At 42.5% G+C, this 18,279-nt stretch overlaps 1 protein-coding gene across 1 annotated transcript; it reads left to right on the top strand.

Moving 5' to 3' along the window:
* Window positions 1-8,968: 8,968 nt before the first annotated feature.
* Window positions 8,969-16,150, top strand: GPX7 (glutathione peroxidase 7). The gene is made up of 3 exons (XM_066372172.1): window positions 8,969-9,148; window positions 13,998-14,259; window positions 15,556-16,150. Exons 1-3 carry the CDS (start codon window positions 9,014-9,016, stop codon window positions 15,717-15,719), a joined length of 561 nt encoding a protein of 186 aa, XP_066228269.1. The 5' UTR covers window positions 8,969-9,013; the 3' UTR covers window positions 15,720-16,150.
* Window positions 16,151-18,279: the final 2,129 nt, after the last annotated feature.

Consider the following 18,279-nt stretch of genomic DNA (forward strand, 5'->3'; position numbering starts at 1 on the left):
GGAATACATAATGGTGTGCTACTCTTACATCTTCCTAATCCTATGTTTGACTGTCGTCATGTTAGTAACTCTGAAACCAACCACGGTGAGAGAAAGTATCACACCTCAGAAATTGATAAATGCTACCAATCAGAGTTTGATTTATTATTTTGTTGATTGCCTACACTTAAGAGAGTAATGAAAAAAATATTAAAAATGCAGATTAAATTTGGAGTGTATTGAGACTGTAGCTATTGTATTGTGAATAACATAAACTTGAGGAAATAGTCTTCTAACATTGGAAAACTATTGTCCTATTCAGCAAGGTTTACTTAACTAGTGAAGTTCCAAAATATATGTTTTCATTGTTTCACTTTAATCTTACTATTAACGTAAATGAAAATCTCAACCAACATTCATCTTGTAACTATACTTGTTCATTCAACAATTGCAACCATTAGTTGGCTACAAAAACAAATTTGGCAAAAACCAATTAAAATATTCTGTAAGAATAAATTGGCCATGTTGAATTTACAATAAGAAGTTTGTATATTTTATTATAATTTGTGAATAGTATGCTATTCATCATTTATATCAGTAAACTTGATAATAAACTTATACGGACGGTTATGTACACATGCAGAGACACATACACACACACACAGTTTTTCCCTGAAGAACCAGTTGTTAAACATTTACTAGCATATCACTGCTAATACACAACTCAAACTTAACACAACCAAAACTGAGCTCTTGATTTCCCATCCCAAACTAGTTGCCCCTGCAGATGTCCTTATTTCAAGTAATGGCAACTTCATTCTTCCAGTTACTCTGCCCAAAAATCTTCAAGTCATTGGTGACTCTTCTCTTTCTTGCATACCTTTCATCCAACCTATCAGGAAATCTTTTTGCCTTGACTTTCAAAATATATTCAGGCTCTGATACTTCCAACACCTCTACTGCCATCACTTTGGTCTAAACTTACATGTTCCCTCACATTGATTACTACAATAGCCTCCTGACTGGTTTCCATATTTCAATACTGCAGTTAAATATAAATTAGAAATGTCATTCCCTGCTTAAAACTCTTTAGTGTCTTCCCATCTCACTCAGAGTGCAAGCTAATGTCTTTACAATGGCTTATAAGACCCCAGAATAACTGCTCCCCATCTCTTACCTCCCTGATGTCATCTCTTGCTCCTTTTCTTCCCCTCACTGACTTCACTCCTCCTATACTAACCTCTTTGCTGTTCTCCAAACACAGAAAGCATGCTCCTGCCTCAGGGCCTTTGTAACTGCTGTTTCTTCTACCTGGGATGTTGCTCTTCTCCCAGTTTTCTCAGTTGTTTGCTCTCTTTCTTCTGTTTTTTGCTCAAATGACACTTTCTCAGTGAGGCTTCCTGATCATTTGAATTAAAGTTGCAATTCCTCCCCACCCCACCACCACATTCTCTATTCTTCTTCCCTTATTACCTACTGTACTATATTTTCATACAATAAATTTTAGTCATTATTCTCCCCCTACTAGAATGTAAGTTCAAGAATTTTTGTCTGTCTTGTTTTATTTATTTAAAAATTTTTAAATTGATTTTAAGAGAGAGGAAGCGGGAAAAGAGACATTGATTTGTTGTTCCACTTATTTATGTATTCATTGGTTGATTCTTGTATGTGGCCTGACTAGGGATTAAACCCTCAACCTTGGCATATCAGAATGATGTTCTAACCAACTGAGCTGATGTTCTAATCAACCTGGCCAGAGCTGTCTTCCTAACTATATATTCCTAAACCTCAAAATAGTGTCTTGTACAAAGTAGGTACTCAACGATTTGTTGAGTGAACAAAACATTAACGAGTATTCTAAATGCCCCTAAAAAGCTTCTTTGAGGTTACTATGAGAAAGAGAACTATGGGGGATTCAGAAATGAGTCTCTACCCTTCCAGGTGCTCAGCTGAGAACTGTGTGTGCATTTGTCTCTGCCTATGGATCTCCCACTTCTGTAGATGAACTGTGCTCTTTCAGAAACACCAAAAATTCATATGAAAATAAAATGACAAAATATATAGTTAGCTAAAACCAACATCACATATCAGACTTTAGCATAGATAAGTAATAAAAGTCTTCAGAAGATTTTAGGAAAAATGAATATTTACTGAGTAGCTAGTGTGTAGCAGGGGGGGACACAAAGATGATTCAGATACAGTCCTGCCTGCCCCCAAGGAGCTCACAGTCTGATGGCCATGGAAACTGACAACTACACCAAATTATTATCAGCCTGCTAACAGGAAAATATACTAGGTACAAAGGCAACAGAGAGGAGCAAGTCATTAAGTGTAGTAGCAGAGGGGGATGGTATCTGAGCTAGGTTCTGATGCATGAATGGAGGAGGAGGGAAGGGGTCAAGAATTTACAAGTGAGAAATATTTCACCACTAACCTTTTTCCTGCTTAGTTGAAATGCTTACCTATTTGGATTTTAACAGGAAATAGTTCAGCCAAGCTTGCAAAACTCAGAGTTGTGTGGAGCAGAATTTGAGAATCCCTGGTTATTGGGACATACAAAGAAAGGCTAATGAAAGGGACAGCCGGCAGGAAGGAAAACCAACAGCTTCATGGGCAAAAGCAGAGAAGGTGGGACCATTGAATACCAAAGGATCCATCAAAGGCCTAAGGCTCCAAAGAGAAGGAGGAAGAAGTGGAAAGGGCAGGAACACTTTATTTCTGCCCTGGCCATTGTTTGGAGTCCCCTTTCTCCTGTTCTCCATCTCTCCTGATAATGCTATCTGCTCCTGAGTAGTGAGGTCACCTTGACAGTATAGAAAGTTGCCATGTTCTGACTCTAAAGGCCTGGATTTGAGTCTTATTAACTGTATGGTCTTATGCCCAGTTTCAAAACCTTTGCTCACCACAGCCTAGAGAGTAAAATTCAAACTCCTTGGTTTGGTTCTCAAGATCCTTTTTCATCTGGCCCCTGATGACCCCTCCAACCTCATCTATCCCATACTCTTTCTCACCCCAAAGACTTAAACACTTCTCTTTCACAGACACTGCTCCCTCAGGCTGACATCTCACCCCCCTCCCATTCTCAAACTGGAGAATTCCCATTCCTCTTTTAAGACATAACTCTGGAGTTATCACCTCCAGGAGGCTTTTACTGACTGCTAGGTTAGCAACTGCTACCTCTGGGCCTCAAAACCACAGATCTTCCTCTACCCTAGCATCTGGAGCACATCTGCTCTTGCCCTTTCCTATCTGCTCTCTACAGGACAGCCAGAGGGATCTTTTTATAACACAGGACTCAGTGCTGCTTACTCATTTTTTAAAAAAAGAAGAACCTTCTGTAAGGTCGGTGGATAATGGGGAAAGGTCACATGGGGAACTTTGGCTAGGACCGCCCACAACCAAGCGCACCAAAAGAAACTTCCCAGGAACCCTTTGGAAAAGAGCAACACCTCCATCAGCCAGTGAGATTTCACCACGTCATATTAGCTCAACCACCCTATGGACCCTTCAAATATCTCTCACGAGGGTCGCCCCTTGCGACTTCTCTGAGCCCTGCCCCCCTAGGACCAGAGAACCTCGTTGGGCGGGAAACGCTCTGTACCAATAAAGCCTTTTATTATTCCACACTTCGTGGCTCCAGCCCCTACCTTCCTTCTCGGTGGGGAAATATACCTTACACCTTCATTTCTTAGCTGGTTGTGTGTGTGTGTGTGTCAGAGACAGAGAGAGAGACAGGGAGAGGGACAGATGGAAACAGACAGGAAGGGACAGAAATGAGAAGCATCAATTCTTTGTTGCAGCACCTTAGTTGTTCATTGATTGCTTTCTCATATGTGCCTTGACTATGGGGCTATAGCAGAGTGAGTGACCCCTTGCTCAAGCCAGTGACCTTGGGCTCAAGCTAGTGAGCTGTACTCAAATCAGATAAGCCTGCGCTCAAGCCAGCGACCTAGGGGTTTCAAACTTGGGCCCTCTGAGTCCCAGTCCGATGTTCTATCCACTGAGCCACTGCCTAGTCCAGTGTTTCCCAACATGGGGCCCACTTCCCACAGGGGGGCAATTTGATAGTTAAGGGGGGCAATTTGAAAATGGACTTGATATGACTTTAACTCTTTCGCCCCGGGCCATTTAAATGCAATGCTAGATATCGGTGCCAAATTTAACAAAAAATGCAATTCTTAAATAATTGCGGTAAATAATTATTAAGTATAATTTCGTTTGACGAGACCAAAATATCAACTGGGTGATTGGCGTCGTCAAGTAAACTTTGTCCTGAGTTCACCGCAGAGTGTGCCTTCTGCCATGGGGAACCCCGGACATTTTAAAAACTCACTAAACAACGCAGTTACTCTCACCTAATTAGCCCATCGCAACTTCTGTAGTGTTTCACATCATTCAGTTGGTGTTAATTTGAAATAAGTGTCAGTCAAAACTGTTGTAAAAGCTCGTTGATTTAATAAATATACATATATATATTGTATAGATATAATTGGTAAGTATTTGATTTTATTTTTATCAATATTAAACTCTTTATTAAGTACTTCTTGCATCGGGGCTGGAAAGCACTAATATTTTATAAATATTATTGGGGCTATAATAGTGCATGCATGACAATTTTAATTTTAGAAGCATAACTTTTCAGAAAATTTTGTCAAGTGGAAAAACTATAGATACCTTTTGATTTGTGGTGGTAGTGTAGTAAATGTGTTATATACATTTAAATAAATATGAATTTTTAGTATACGTTTACTCTATGTCACATTGAATATATTTTAACACATATTTTAATATTAGTTTTTAATTGATCTTATTTTTATTATAGCCCATAGTAAAATGAGTGGTGCAAGCAAGAAAAAACTCATCAATATTTGGAGGAATATTGTTCACGATGAGCGGATTCCTTTTTGTCTTTTATGCCAGCAATGCTTGACCAATGAATCAATGAAACAAGGTCGTGTTGAGGCGCATTTGAAGGCGAAACATAATGCTCATATTAATTCAGATTTGAGTTACTTTAAAACTTTAAAAAAAATTTTTGAAAAAAGAACATTAAAGTCTCTATTTACTGCTCATACTTCAACTAATAATCGTGTTCTTGAGGCTAGTTATCAAATTTCTTTATTCATCGCTAAAACTGGAGAAAATCACACTATAGGAGAGAATTTAATAAAACTGTCAATATCAGCACTTCTTAAAACGGTTCTTAAAAAAGATGACAAAGATGTAAAAGCTATGCCACTCAGTAACAATTCTGTTAGCAGAAGAATAGATGAAATGAGTGAGGATATTGAAAAACAACTTATTGAAAGCTGAAAACAAGAAAATTCTCCTTGCAAATGGATGAATCAACTTTGAGAGACAGTGAGGCAGTATTGATAACTTACGTAAGATATATTGATAAAGGACATTTTGCTGAAGAAATGTTGTTCTGTAAAAGATTAGAAAGCATCACTACCTCCAAAGATATATATAATAAGCTAAAAAACTACTTAGATGTCAATGATATACCAATGAAAAATATAACATCTTGTGCTGCAGATGGTGCTCCCAATATGATGGGCAAGAAAAATGGCTGCTTAAAATTGATGAAAGATGTGAATCCAGAAATGATTCTTGTGCATTGTGTTATTCATAGGGAAAACTTGGTAGCTAAAAACATCTCGCCTGTTCTGAATGAAGTATTACATACAGTAATAAAGTGTGTTAATGCTATTAAAGCTAGTGCCAAATGTGAGCATCTTTTCAAGCTATTTTGTGAAGAACAAAATGAAGACCATGTGAGACTTTTACTTCATACTGAAGTAAAATGGCTATCTAAAGGAAACTGTTTGAAAAGATTTATGGAACTGTTTGATACTCTTAGTGATTTTTTAAGCGACAAACCTGAAATGAAGTATCTGTTAACAATAGATGGTAAAGCATTTGTGAGTTATTTAGCCGATATCTTTGAAAAACTAAACATATTAAATAAGCAACTTCAAGGAACAAATAAAACTCTTGTCGATGCAAAAGCAAAGATATTTGGTTTCATTACCAATATTGAGTTATGTCAGAAACATATTAACAACAAAAACTTTAAACAGTTTCATTGGCTCCAAAAATGTGAAGTAACTGATACCGCTTTACTTGTTATTGTCAATCATTTGAATATTCTATCGGCTGATTTAAAAGAAAGATTTTCTGATTTAAAACAAATTGATTTCCCAACATGGATGATGCAGCCAATGTTAGTGGATTTGTCTGATATATCAAATATGCAGTATCAAGAAGAACTCGCAGAATTGTAAAATGATGAGTCAGTTAAAGCTTTATTTAATATCAAAGGAGCGATGGCATGGCTTTGTGAGGAAACAGAAGTCAAATACCCAAATTCAACCAAATGTGCAAGAAAACTATTGCTACCGTTTCCATCTTCATTTTTAGCTGAATGTGGATTTAGTGCTGTAAATGATTTACTGGTAAAAAAAAGAAATCGGCTGGATATAACACAACATGGAGACTTGAGACTAAAGCTAACCAAATTGGAACCTAATATAAAATCTCTGTGCAGCAAGCTTGCATCAAGCGCAAGGATCACACTAAATTAAAATAATAAATTAATATAGAAAAATCTGTATTAAAATTATTTGGAATTTAAATTTCTGTTTTTCATTATGTTTTGAAATTTTACTTACTGTGTTTTGTTAACAATTTCATAGTGATTTCTTCCTAGAACCTATCATTTATGTTTATTAAGTGAACAAATCAATTTTTTAATGTTAAAAATTATGTATGTTACATAGGGGGGGACATAAAAATTTTAGAAAGGTTAAGGTGGGGCATGGCACAAAAAAGGTTGGGAAACACTGGCCTAGTCAGTCCATTTGTTAGTTTAAAGACCATAATCTCTATTATAGCCTACCAAGTTCTGTGTATCCTCACCCCTGGTTGCTCTCTCCTCTCACTCTTTGCTCTCTCTGCCTCAGCTGAACTCCAGCCTTGTTTCTCAATGCACCATGTTTCTCTCCCCTCAGGACCTTTGCATTTGCTTACAGGTTTCAACCTGGCTAATTTCTATTCATTCTTTAGAGTTTAGCTCAAACCTTTATTTTTCTTAGAAGCTTTCCTTGTGCCCTGCCCCACCCATACTCTTAATCCTAGTTTATTTTTTTTAGTGTGCATGAACAAGAGAAACAGACAGGAAAGAAGAGAGATAAGAAGTATCAACTCATAGTTATGGCACCTTATTTGTTCAGTGATTGCTTAAAGTGATTGCTTTCTCATGTGTTCCTTGACTAGGAAGGGGGTGCTTCAGCCAAGCAGGTGACTCTGTGCTCAAGCTAGTAACCTTGGGCTTAAGCCAGTGACTTTGGGCTTCAAGCCAGTGACCTTTGGGCTCAAGCCAGTGACCATGGGGTCATGACTATGATCCTACACTCAAACCAGCGACCTCGCACTCAAGCTGGATGAGTCGACGCTCAAGCCAGTGACCTCGGGGTTTGGAACTTGGGTTCTAAGTATTTCAAGCCAAGGCTCTATACATTGTGCCACCCCCTGGTCAGGTACCCCAACCCTAGTTTAGGTGGTACTTACCACAATAGTCACTTTAGAGCTATTTATGAATTATTTAATACCTGTGTCCCTCTAAGAACCACATTGTTTTGTACATCACTGCATAAGAGGTACCTACAGCAGAACCTGGCGTAGAACAGTTGCTCAAGAAGTATTTAGCCCTGTCCCGGTAGCTTGGTTGGTTGGAGTGTCCTTCAAATGTGCCAAGGTTGCAGGTTCAATCCTCAGTTGGGGCAAATGTGTGAGCCAACCACATTTGGGTGCATGGATGGGTGGAAAAATAAATCAGTGTTTTTTCTCTCTCATTCTCTTCGTTCCTCTCTCTAAAATTAAAAAAAAAAATTTTTTTAAAAAGAGGAAGTATTTGTTGAATGATTAAGAGTGCTTAGCCCCTACGGCATTATACAAAATCCCCAGTTTACCTGGCTTCTCTAATGACAGCTTGTGAGCTCCCAGAAAACTAGGTCAGTGTCAGCACCCAGCACCATGTTTGGCATTTAGTGGAGCTCAGTAGGGGTTTTCTGAGTGTGGGAATCACTATGATGTGCTGCCCAGATGCCCTGTCAGTGAAGACTTAGGACACCAGTGCTGTCAGTGGAAAGCCTTTAACTGTCAACCCCTCCAGGGACAGAGCCACCTTGACTCCTGTCATACCTCTTCTCAGATGACCCTATATTCAATGACTGATGAAGGTAAGGATATAAAAGCCTGGTCAATTTAGTTTATCTGGGACAACTCTGATGAGCTGTTCTAGCTTGAGTCCCTGTAGAGCCAGCCAAAACTGCCTGTGGGCTTGCATGGAGCTCTGGACTTCTGCCCACTCCTGTTCCTGCCTCTCCCTTCCATGGATGTTGACTCCCAGAATGTTTCCTTATAAACATCCTGCCCTGCAACCCAATCTCAGAATCTGCTTCCCAGTTTGCCAACCTGCAACAGGCCCTTCCCCTTCTCCATGCCACCCCTTTCAAGAACAATTCATTCATTCACCTGAAGTGAGTAGACACCACACAGCTGACAAAGCTTTTCCTATCCTTTTATTCTATATTTTTCCCATTCTATACTGCCTACCTGTGGCAAGAAGGGAGGCTAGCCCCACTGAACAGATGGAGAAACTGAGGCCCAGAAGGGTAGCATGACAAGCCTAAGGTCAATGTGCTAATCAGAAGCTAGCTTTCCGATCCAGATTTTCACCTCCTTTCTCTACCAAGTCTCTGCATCCTAGAACAAGAGAGAATTTGGATTTGTGGCTTTGAGATCTAGGAAGGCGCGCGGAGTCCAACACTCCCGTAATAAGGATGGGGAAACTGAGGTCCAGAGCCTGACTCCCCACCACTCACGGAAGAGAACGAGAACGAGAACGAGAAGGGGGCGCGTCCCGCCCCGCAGGCCGGGTGGCGCCGGGCCGCCTCCTCCCGCCCCCCACGCCGGGTCCCCCCCCCGCCCAGTCCTTGCCCTCGCAACGCAGCCACCGTGGGAGTAAGTCATGGAGGCTGCACTGTTGGCGGCGTGGCTGCTCCTGGTGGTCGTGGCTTGCTCACAGCGGGAGCAGGACTTCTACGACTTCAAAGCTGTCAACATCCGGGGCAAGTTGGTGTCGCTGGAGAAGTACCGTGGTTCGGTGAGTGTACGCTCGCGGGGCCTCGGTGCTGCTCCTGCAGGGCCTGATGGGGGCGTCCCGCGGCCCGGGAGCCTGCCGGGTGTGGCTCCGAGGGGGCTTCCACCACCCGGCGACCCAGACCTGGATCCCCGCCCCCACCCCGGCATTCCTCCGAGGGCGTGGCGCCCGCGGATCCTGCTCAGGGTCTGTCCTGCGACTACGTGGCAGGGCCCTAGCTAGCAGGAAAATCCGAAACTCTCACAGGCAACCGACTCTGATATCACTGACTGCGACTATGCGCAGTGGGTCCGGACCCCTCCCAGAGGCTGGATACCTCGGCTCAGCCTTTGTCGCGCAAGTGTGGAAAAAGTAACCCTAGCATCTTGCGGCCTTTGTCTCTCCGATCCCCAGTTTCCGTGTCTGCACTGAGGGAGTTGATGATACTGAGTCCAACGAGAACATTGTGGAAAAGAAAGGGAGTGCACGGGTACCTAACCCAGATCATTCTCCACGGAGGACACTAAGGCCCAGAGAGGGAGATACTTGTACGGGGACCCACAGTACTCTAAAGCACAGAGCCTGGAGGAGAACCACTCATCCACCTTTGGTCTGCTCTAGGCCAACTCCTAAGATGGCAGCTGATGGTGAAATATAAGAGCCATCCAGGCTAACTCCTTACCAAGAGGGCATCTCAGCTCAGAGAGGACTTCAGAGAGGAAGTGTGTGGGGTGAGTCTGAAACAAAAGTGGGTTTTAGCAAGACTAAGAAGAACATTTCAGGCAGAGAACTGTCCATGTCAAGGCTCTGTTGCAAACAGCAAAAAGTGGGATGGAGAGGTGGGGTTGGGGGTGGTGGCTTCAAACAATCGTGTTTGAAGGAGTATAAAGCGTGAGGCTGAGAGTGGTGGAAGATGAGGCTGAAGAGGGTAAGGAGGCACCAAGAGGGGCCTTGAACACTATAGTAAGAGGCCTAGATGTTGCCCCATGTGGAATGAAGAGTCCTCTAAGTCCACTTCTCAAGTGAGGCTGTAGTGTGAGAAGGACGGGGAGTTGGTCTCTAATGAACAGGTGGCTCACTGTCCAGTGGATGGACCACAAAGAAATGGCTGTCAGCATTTTTCTCCAGGGAGCAAGGCCATCTTTAGTGAACAAAGTACTCTCTAAGCCTTTAAATTCTAGTGGCAGTAATCTTTGTCCTGATTGTCTCCCAAAGTATTGTGAGTTTTAAATTAGATGACATTGTGGAACACGTGGTAGAATGCTCTGTACAGTGTTTGATGGGCCCCAGCCGGAGCTGCATCCAGAACTCAGAGCAAAGAGCCAATAAGAACAAGGTCCATTCCCACCCAGGCCTCTTCTTCCCCCAGTACAACTGTCCACAGAGCCCCAGTTTACCACCTGACAAGCTCTGCTTACTCATTAATTCACCATTTCTTATTGAACAACTGCTGTATACTAAGTACTAGGCCAGCACTGGGGATACAGTGATGAACAAAACAGACAAGTTTCCACTTTAATAGAGCTTATTTATATAAGGTGAAGAGAAGAGAGAAAAGAAAAAAGGAACAGAAAAACAAAAAAGGTAACTCCTAGTAGTAATAAGTGCTATGACAAGAATAGAACAAAGTCTATTTATTTTCAGAAATAAGAAGACATTTAGGATGCAAGGATCAGAAATCCTGGAGAAAAATGACCTAGAGAAGTAATCTCAGAATTCTGTGTTTTAATACTCTAGGTCAGTGGTTTTCAACCACTGGTCTGCCAGAAGTTTTGTGCCAGTCTGCAAAAGAGTTAACCACCCTGATGTTGACGGGCAGTTGAAAACCACTACTCTGGGTCATTGGTAAATGCATGGGAGTGAGAGGCCAAGAAATCAATCAGAAAGAAACTGAAGAAGAAAAAAGTCACACAACTGCTAAGCAGTAGAGTTAGAATTTGAACCCAGGGAGACTAACTCCAGAGCCAATGTCCTTAAACACCAGGTATAGAAGGAAACCAGCAATAGTCCAGGAAAGCTGTAAATCAGGGGTCCCCAAAGTTTTTACACAGGGAGCCAGTTCACTGTCCCTCAGACTGTTGGAGGGCCAGACTATAAAAAAAAACTATGAACAAATCCCTATGCACACTGCACATATCTTATTTTAAAGTAAAAAAAACAAAACGGGAACAAATACAATATTTAAAATAAAAAACAATTTAAATCAACAAACTGACCAGTATTTCAATGGGCACTATAGGCCTGCTTTTGGCTAATGAGATGGTCAATGTGCTCCTCTCACTGACCACCAGTGAAAGAGGTGCCCCTTCTGGAAGTATGGCGGGAGCCGGATAAATGGCCTCAGGGGGCCGCATGTGGCCCCCACAGGCCGTAGTTTGGGGACCCCTGCTGTAAATGATGCTGAATTAACTACAAGCTAGGTCTGTCAGTTGGGCAATTTTTGTGAGCAGAATAGTTACTAGCTCATTATTGTATATTTTATCATAATTTTTTTAAATTAAAAAGTTTACTGCCTTCCACTATATGTTTGGCACGGGGTGCAGCCCTGGAGATATAGTCATGAGCAAGACTATGATTTATGACTTCAGGCTAACTGAGAAGACAGTCATTTAGATCAGCATTGAGTATGAATGAATGAATGGGTAGCCATTTAGGAATGTGCTTCCTGCAGTGTGAGGTGATGTACTTGTAGGCCCAAGTGTAGTGTGTGTATGTGTGTGAATGACTTGTTTATTTGCTTGCTACACAAACTATATGTATTTGGGTGTGTCTGTTTGGGTCACTTTAAGGATAAGCTTTTTGGTTTCAGGCATGAAACTAGTAGACGCAGGATTTTCTTCCTTCCAAAAGAGTGGGCAAACACACAAGATGCAGGTTAAAAATAAGCAATTTTTAATGCTCTCAATGCCCAGGTATCAGGCAGAACAGAAAGAGGAAGACCCCTGACTAGGGAATGAAGCTAAGGATCCCAGTTTCTCACTACCGCAGACAGAATATGGCATATGCAGATGCAAATGGAGGCGGTGTTCTAACAGCCTGTGGCCCCAGCAAATGGACCACTCTCATCTGATGGAAGCAGGATGAAGGAGTTACAGCTCAGTGGTTCTCAACTGAAGATAATTTTGCTCCCCCAGGGGATATTTAGCAATGTGTGGAGACATTTTTGATTGTCAGGACTAGGCATCTAGTGAGTAAAGGCCAAGGATGCTGCTAAGCATCCTACAGTGAACAGAATAGCCCCCTAACAACAAGTAATATCCAACCCAAAATGTCTAACCTGAGCAGTTTGTGCCTATGCGTGCCCAACTGCCCCTGGGAGATGGCCCCCTCTATGGGGGCAGCTGGTATAAACCTGGCTCTTCTAAAAAGGTGGCCAGAAAGATAGGGCTGGGCAGTCCATACACAAGGTAAGATTTAAAATCCTAGCTTGACCTGTGGTGGTGCAGTTGATAAAGAGTCAGCCTGGAATGCTAAGGTCGCCAGTTTGAAACCCCAGTCAAGGCACATATGAAAATGAACTACTATGAGTTGATGTTTCCTGCTCCTCCACCCCTCCCCTTTCTTTCTCTCTCTCCTCTCTCTAAAATTCAATAAATAAAAAAATTTTAAATCCTTTAAAAATATATAATTAGAAGCTAAAAACATTGCATTGGTGCCAGAATTCTAATTGCAGTATTATAATCAAGTTCCATCAGCCAGCTTTATATTTGTCACCTAAAGGCGCTAAATAAATGTATATAAATTTCTTTTTATTATTATTAAGTAAGAGGCAGGGAGGCAGGAGGCAGAGAGAAAGACTCCCACATGTGCCCTGGCCAGGATCCACCTGCAAGCCCCCCTACAGGGTGATGCTCTGCCCATCTGGGGCTGCTGCTCTGTTGCTCAGCAACCAAGCTATTTCAGCACCTGAGACAAGGCCATGGAGCCATCTTCAGTGCCTGGGGCCAACTTGCTCAAACCATTCAAGCCATGGCTTCAGGAGGGTGGGGGGGGGGGTGCAGATGGTTGCTTCTCCTGTGTGCCCTGACCAGGAGTCAAACCTGGAACTTCCACATGCCAGGCCGATGCTCTACTGCTGAGCCAACTGGCCAGAGAAAATGTATATAAATTAGTAAATTTATTATAAGGCCATAATAAATTTAAGGGTGAGTCTAGTGATAGAAGAAAGTGGTATCTGTTTACTGGAGGGAGAAGGGCAGGCAAAAAGGGATTGCCCTAGGGACCTTGGGGTCCTTTTAAGAAGAAAACCCATGTATGTCTATTTATTTGCACTTGTGATTGTGTATGTGTGCGCACTTATTCATTCAGTAGGCACTTTCTGAGACTTTTCCACACGTCAGGCTCTGGAGTGAAGTAGCCATGCCTTCCATGGGTTCACATTTCATAAGGGAGACTGACTTGTATTCAGACATCTACAATGATGAATGCTAGCTGATTGAGCCAGAAATTGAACCCAGGTCTACCTTTCTACTCCCCCACATCCCTTCTTGATGTGAGCTCCCCAGTGTGTATGCCTCTCTCGGTGCTGTGTTTGTGGGCATGAGTGATGTGTGCTAATGTATCTTATATACTGTGCAGCATATGTATACCAATTTGTGAATATTGTGTGCTTATTCTCATGAATGTTCATGTATGTGTATGTACACATATCTGTAAGCCCTGTGTGTTTGATTTCATTTGTGCCTGTGTGCATGTGTTTGTGTATATGTGAAAATACTGCACTCACATTTACGTGTGTACGTCGTGTTTTTGTATGTATGAGAGATAGCATTAATTGTTGGGGAGATTCTCACATGTGGGCATGTCAGGGCATGTATAAATGCATGCTTCTTCACTGGTTTGTGCATGTCTGGGTTTTGTCTTTGCCACTCAGGTGTCCCTGGTGGTGAACGTGGCTAGTGAGTGTGGCTTCACAGACCAGCACTACCGGGCCCTGCAGCAACTACAGCGGGACCTGGGGCCCCACCACTTCAACGTGCTTGCCTTCCCCTGCAACCAGTTTGGCCAACAGGAGCCTGACAGCAACAAGGAGATTGAGAATTTTGCCCGCCGCACCTATAGTGTCTCTTTCCCCATGTTTAGCAAGGTTGCAGTGACTGGCAGTGGTGCCCACCCAGCTTTCAAGTATCTGATCCGTAAGTCCTGATCCTTCCTCTCACCTTCCCTCAGCTGGCCGAGGCCAAGGCTCCCTGGGCAGCAGAATCCACTTTCCAGACCCTTGCCAGATGGGCTTATGGTCTGTGCCAGCACCAATCTTTAAGGATGAGCTGAGGGGTTTCCTAAGAATATCTTCACCTAAGAATATCAGTAGTCCCCCAGAGTCACTCTTGCAGACATCTCTGGGATCCAGTTTTCATATGCAGGGGTTCCTGGAAGGAGAGTAGGCTCTCAGATTTCAGTCAATATAAATTACTTGGACTTTGGATGGAGCAACTGAGGTAGAGACAGAGAGGAGATGCCGCATGCCAGGGGAAGGCTGATAGGCATCTCCTGTCCTTAGAGTCAAAGTCCATAGGCCACAGGAGAGAAACCTGAGCTAAAATACCAGATGTCAATATTTAGAAATAGATCCCTTCTCCAGCCAGAAGCCTCAACGCCACAAAATTGGGTCATGGGCCACACTTGTCATTATGGTCCTGTTTCCTCCTCCTGGGGCTTCTTTCCTTCTTTGGGGCTCCATGTTTTGCCTTCTCCCACTCCCTGCTTCTGGTCACCTTTATATCTCTCACACACACACCCCACCAACACATTCACCTGGAGAAGTGAACGAGAAACAACAGTGTAGCAAACAAAAGGTCCCTTACTGAGGCAGATTGGAATTTTGCCCTGTGGGTCAATCCTAATATTTGCTTTTTTTCCCCTGTGTGTTTTTATTAGTTCCTTCCCAGTTACCATAGTTATAGGTCAAACCTGGCCCCACTTTGGAAGCACCCAGGGAGCTGTTAAAAATACATTAGTTTGTAACCTACTGAAGCCAGGGCCCAAGAATCTGCTTATTTGAAGCGCCCTGAACCACCACAACCATGGTTCAGATGCAACCAGTCCATGAACTAACATTTGGAAACCACTTAGATTTTATTTGAAAATAAGGTGTAGACTACTCAGTAGTTTGAGGTTTTTAATAAAGGAAGCTCTGATACTGCTTTATCAAGCACTTCACAGAATCCTAGAGCAGTAGTTCTCAACATTGACACCACATTAGAATCTTCTGGGGAGTTACTGAACAATACTGATGCCCGAGTCTTACCCCCAGAGATTCTGATTTAAATGGTTTGTGAGACGGAGAGGACTGAGCATCAGGATTTTAAAAACTCTCCAGTTAACTCTAACTAATAGAACCGCTGCTTTAAGGGAAGAATGGACACTGATAGTGGAATTCCCGGAGAGGGTACACAGGAAAGTACACTATGCTCTCCTTCCTTTTTCTCTAGAAACTTCTGGAAAGGAGCCCACTTGGAACTTCTGGAAGTACCTAGTGGCCCCAGATGGAAAGGTGGTAGGGGCTTGGGACCCAACTGTGTCGGTGGAGGAGATCAGACCCCAGATCACAGCACTTGTGAGGAAGCTCATCCTGAAGAAGCGAGAAGACTTATAACCACTTTCTCTCCTCTCCCACTGTTCCCCCCCACACACCTCCCATGGGTAACCAAAGCAAACTCAAATGGTGCTTGAAAGGGAGAGATCATGACTCTCCTTCCTCCACTTTTATCTCACTTACCCCATCACTCCTGTGGGGGAAAAGTTCCAGTATTTTTGATGATTTGAATCTTAGAGCAACCTATCAGAACTCCTGGTCAACAAGAGCTCTTGACCAATGAATCACCAGCTAATAAGAACTTCTAGCCCATGAAAACATGTGGCAAATAGAAGTATATCAAGCAATAATCTTCTACCTATTAAGAACTCTATAAAACATGGCCAATTCCTACCTCACAGGGCTGTTGTGAGGATTAATGAATGACCTATAAATGTGCCTAGGGCAGTGTCAGCTCAATAAGATGCATTCAATAAATATTTTTTGCAAAAAAACCCAAAAGTAACTTGTGATCAATGAAAACTTGCACCCAACATGAATTTCCAGCTAATGGGAATCTAGGTCAAACATCTGTTGTTGTTTTCCTCTGTATTATTATTATTTTTTTAACTTTTTTTAAAAGACTTTATTCAATTTTCAAAGAGGAGAGAGAGAGAGGGAAAGAGGGAGAAAAAGAGAGAGAGAGAAGAGGGAGAGGAGCAGGGAGCATCAACTCCCATATGCACCTTGACCAGGCAAGCCCAGGGTTTCGAACTGGCGACCTCAGTGTTCCAGGTTGACGCTTTATCCCACTGCGCCACCACGGGTCAGGCTGTATTATTATTATTATTTTTTTTTTTCTGAAGCTGGAAACGGAGAGACAGTCAGACAGACTCCGGCATGCGCCCGACCGGGATCCACCCCGCACGCCCACCATGGGGCGACGCTCTGCCCACCAGGGGGCGATGCTCTGCCCATCCTGGGCGTCGCCATGTTGCAACCAGAGCCACTCTAGCGCCTGAGGCAGAGGCCACAGAGCCATCCCCAGCGCCCGGGCCATCTTTGCTCCAATGGAGCCTCAGCTGCGGGAGGGGAAGAGAGAGACAGAGAGGAAAGCGCGGTGGAGGGGTGGAGAAGCAAATGGGCGCTTCTCCTGTGTGCCCTGGCCGGGAATCGAACCCAGGTCCTCCGCACGCTAGGCCGACGCTCTACTGCTGAGCCAACCAGCCAGGGCTGTATTATTTTTTTTTAATTACAAAAATAATGTAAATTCATTGTAAGATAATACAGGATGACATGATAAAATGAAAATGTACCCCTTGCCTGAAGGTGGTGGTGTTGAGGATAGAGTGTCGGTCTGGCACACAGAAGACCCAGGTTCAAAACCCCAAGCTCGCCAGCTTAAGCACAGGATCACGCTTGAGTGCGGGTTCACCTGCTTGAGCATGGGATCATAGACATGAACCTATGGTCACTGGCTTGAACCCAAAGGTCACTGGCTTGAAACCCAAGGTCACTAGTTAGAGCCCAAGGTCTCTGGCTAGGCTGGAGCTTCCCAGTCTTGACACATACGAGAAAGCAATCAATGAAAAACTAAGATGCCACAACAAAGAATTGATACTTCTCATCTCCCTTCCTGTCTGTCTCTCTCTCTCACGCGCACACTAAAGAAAAAAGAAAATGTACCCCTCATATTTTATATGCTTGTTCTCTGGAAGTAAATACAAGAAGCCAATCATTATGACTCAATGAGAATCCATTGACCAAAAGTACACTACAATAACAAATAAGCAAAAGATATGAATAGATAATTCATAAAATATAGATGGATAATAAAGATATGAAAAGATAGCTTCATTCAAATAGGAAAGATTTTTTTTTTTTAAATTTAGAAATTAAAGTTAAGGGAATGACATTGGTCCATAGGAGCACATAGGTTTCAGGTATACAACCCATAGCATGTGAACTATTCACTGTATTGTGTGCCTATCACCCAAAGTCAAAACACTCTCCATCAGTATATTTCATACCCTTTACTACCCTCCAATCCCCCTAAAGTAAGAAAGATTTTTAAAGTAATAATACCCTTTGTTGGTAAGGATGTGGGGAAATGGGCATTTGCATAAACTATTGTTGGGACAATAAGCTGGCACAAGTTTTTGGTGGCTAATTTGGCAATATCTTCTAAAACAAAGTGTTCATACCCTTTTATTCATTATTTATCCTTTTGGAAGACTCTCAAACTGCACAAATATATATATACAATAATATGTATATACACTGTTCATAATAGTGAAAATTGGATGTAACTCTGTGTCCATCACCATAATTTGTTACCAATCCATGGTCTGGTAATGAATTATGATACAAATCTAAACTATACACTAATATAGTTGTTAAAATTAATGAATTAGATTTCTACACACTATCATAGAAAGTTGTCCAAAAGTGAAAAAAAAAAGGCAAGTTGTAAAACAGAAGGAACACATACACACACACACACACAAATCCAGTATAAAATAAAATATTTTTATAATAAATTCACAATGTTAAGTGAGAGGGAGTGAAGGGGAAGGATTATAGACCAAACTTCATGGTGGTAGTCCATGAGGGATGAGGTGTGATAACAGGAATCATTCAC

This window comes from Saccopteryx leptura, chromosome 3 (assembly GCF_036850995.1).
Source record: "Saccopteryx leptura isolate mSacLep1 chromosome 3, mSacLep1_pri_phased_curated, whole genome shotgun sequence".
Lineage (NCBI taxonomy): Eukaryota > Metazoa > Chordata > Mammalia > Chiroptera > Emballonuridae > Saccopteryx > Saccopteryx leptura.

Excerpts from the sequence above, each read along its gene's own strand:
- GPX7 (XM_066372172.1), top strand. The coding sequence starts at position 9,014 with ATGGAGGCTGCACTGTTGGCGGCGTGGCTGCTCCTGGTGGTCGTGGCT. Across the intron at positions 9,149-13,997 it reads TGGAGAAGTACCGTGGTTCG|GTGTCCCTGGTGGTGAACGT; the intron begins GTGAGTGTACGC and ends TTTGCCACTCAG. Across the intron at positions 14,260-15,555 it reads AGCTTTCAAGTATCTGATCC|AAACTTCTGGAAAGGAGCCC; the intron begins GTAAGTCCTGAT and ends CTTTTTCTCTAG.